This window comes from Rhodamnia argentea, chromosome 9 (genome assembly GCF_020921035.1).
Source record: "Rhodamnia argentea isolate NSW1041297 chromosome 9, ASM2092103v1, whole genome shotgun sequence".
NCBI lineage: Eukaryota > Viridiplantae > Streptophyta > Magnoliopsida > Myrtales > Myrtaceae > Rhodamnia > Rhodamnia argentea.
In genome coordinates, this window is record NC_063158.1 from 21,389,557 (window position 1) to 21,390,628 (window position 1,072).

The 1,072-nt window shown below is 52.8% G+C and overlaps 1 protein-coding gene across 1 annotated transcript; it reads right to left on the reverse strand.

Annotated features, from left to right (window-relative positions):
- Positions 1-283: 283 nt before the first annotated feature.
- LOC115752923 (abscisic acid receptor PYL12-like) lies at positions 284-838 on the reverse strand. The gene has a single exon (XM_030691341.2). It carries the CDS (start codon positions 821-823, stop codon positions 284-286), a length of 540 nt encoding a protein of 179 aa, XP_030547201.1. The 5' UTR covers positions 824-838.
- Between the last annotated feature and the right edge of the window lie 234 nt (positions 839-1,072).

The window sequence follows — 1,072 nt, forward strand, 5'->3', positions numbered from 1 at the left end:
CCTGTTTCCATGCAACCAATCAAATTTGAGCGTATTCCACCCCAAGTGCACATCAGCAGTGGGTTCGCCCTGATTTACGGCGATCGAGTTTTTCCAAAAAATTATACGCCAGGTGATCTACATCAATTCCCTACTTTTTTTGAAGCTTGCCTCCATGACAACAAAATTTCACAAGCACAAAATTTCCCATGTGTTGTATTAATTGTTTATAACTCCTAGCATAGTACATAGTCCAAAACAAACTCAAACATCGAACGCCAGTCGAAGCCCTCTCAATATATACTCAAGCCTTGAGGGCACAAGCCATTTTCTCCGAAACCTCGGCCAAAGACCTAAGATTGCACCTGATTATCGTCTCCGCGAACGACCGCGTGTCCTCTTCGTTGCTATCTTTAGGAACATCCACCACGTACGACTCTATGACCGTCGTCCTGTTGTCGTCCGGCCGCCCTGCCGCCCCCTCCCCCTCCTCCTCTCGGTCGTCCTCATGCAATGTCGTGGTGGACCGGTAGTTCACGAGCCGGTGGTCGCCCCCGACGATGCTGAACACCATCACGTGCAGCTCATCATCGAGCAGGTCCAGCCGCTCGCGGCTGCAGCACGCCGGCAGGCCCGATACGACCGTGACCTCGCGGAGGCTCCCGGCCGTGCCGCCGTCGCCCGCCACCACGCGGCAGCTCCTGACGAATTGCTTGTAGGCCTGCGGGTTCGCAAACTGGCGGACGAGGGACCAGACGAGCGGGAGCGGCGCGCTGACGGTCTGGGTCAGGCACGACCCGCACTGGTTTGGGAGGAAGTCCGGGGTGTGGTGGAGGCGGACCATGGCTTGGGTTTTGAGGGTGTCGTGTGACATTTTTCCGGTTCTTTTTTTCCTGGTACAAAAGTCCAAAGCCAGGTTATGACTAGGCGACACAGGCTTGAATTTAAAGGCGGCCAATTCAAGAAAGTGACAAAAAATGGAAATTTTGACGATTTTCACTGATCTTCGCTCGTGTAAAGGCGGCTCGTTGCTGAACTCAAAATTGCGTAATAAAAAATGTTTCCCTGACAGTACTATCAAAGACGGTACAAT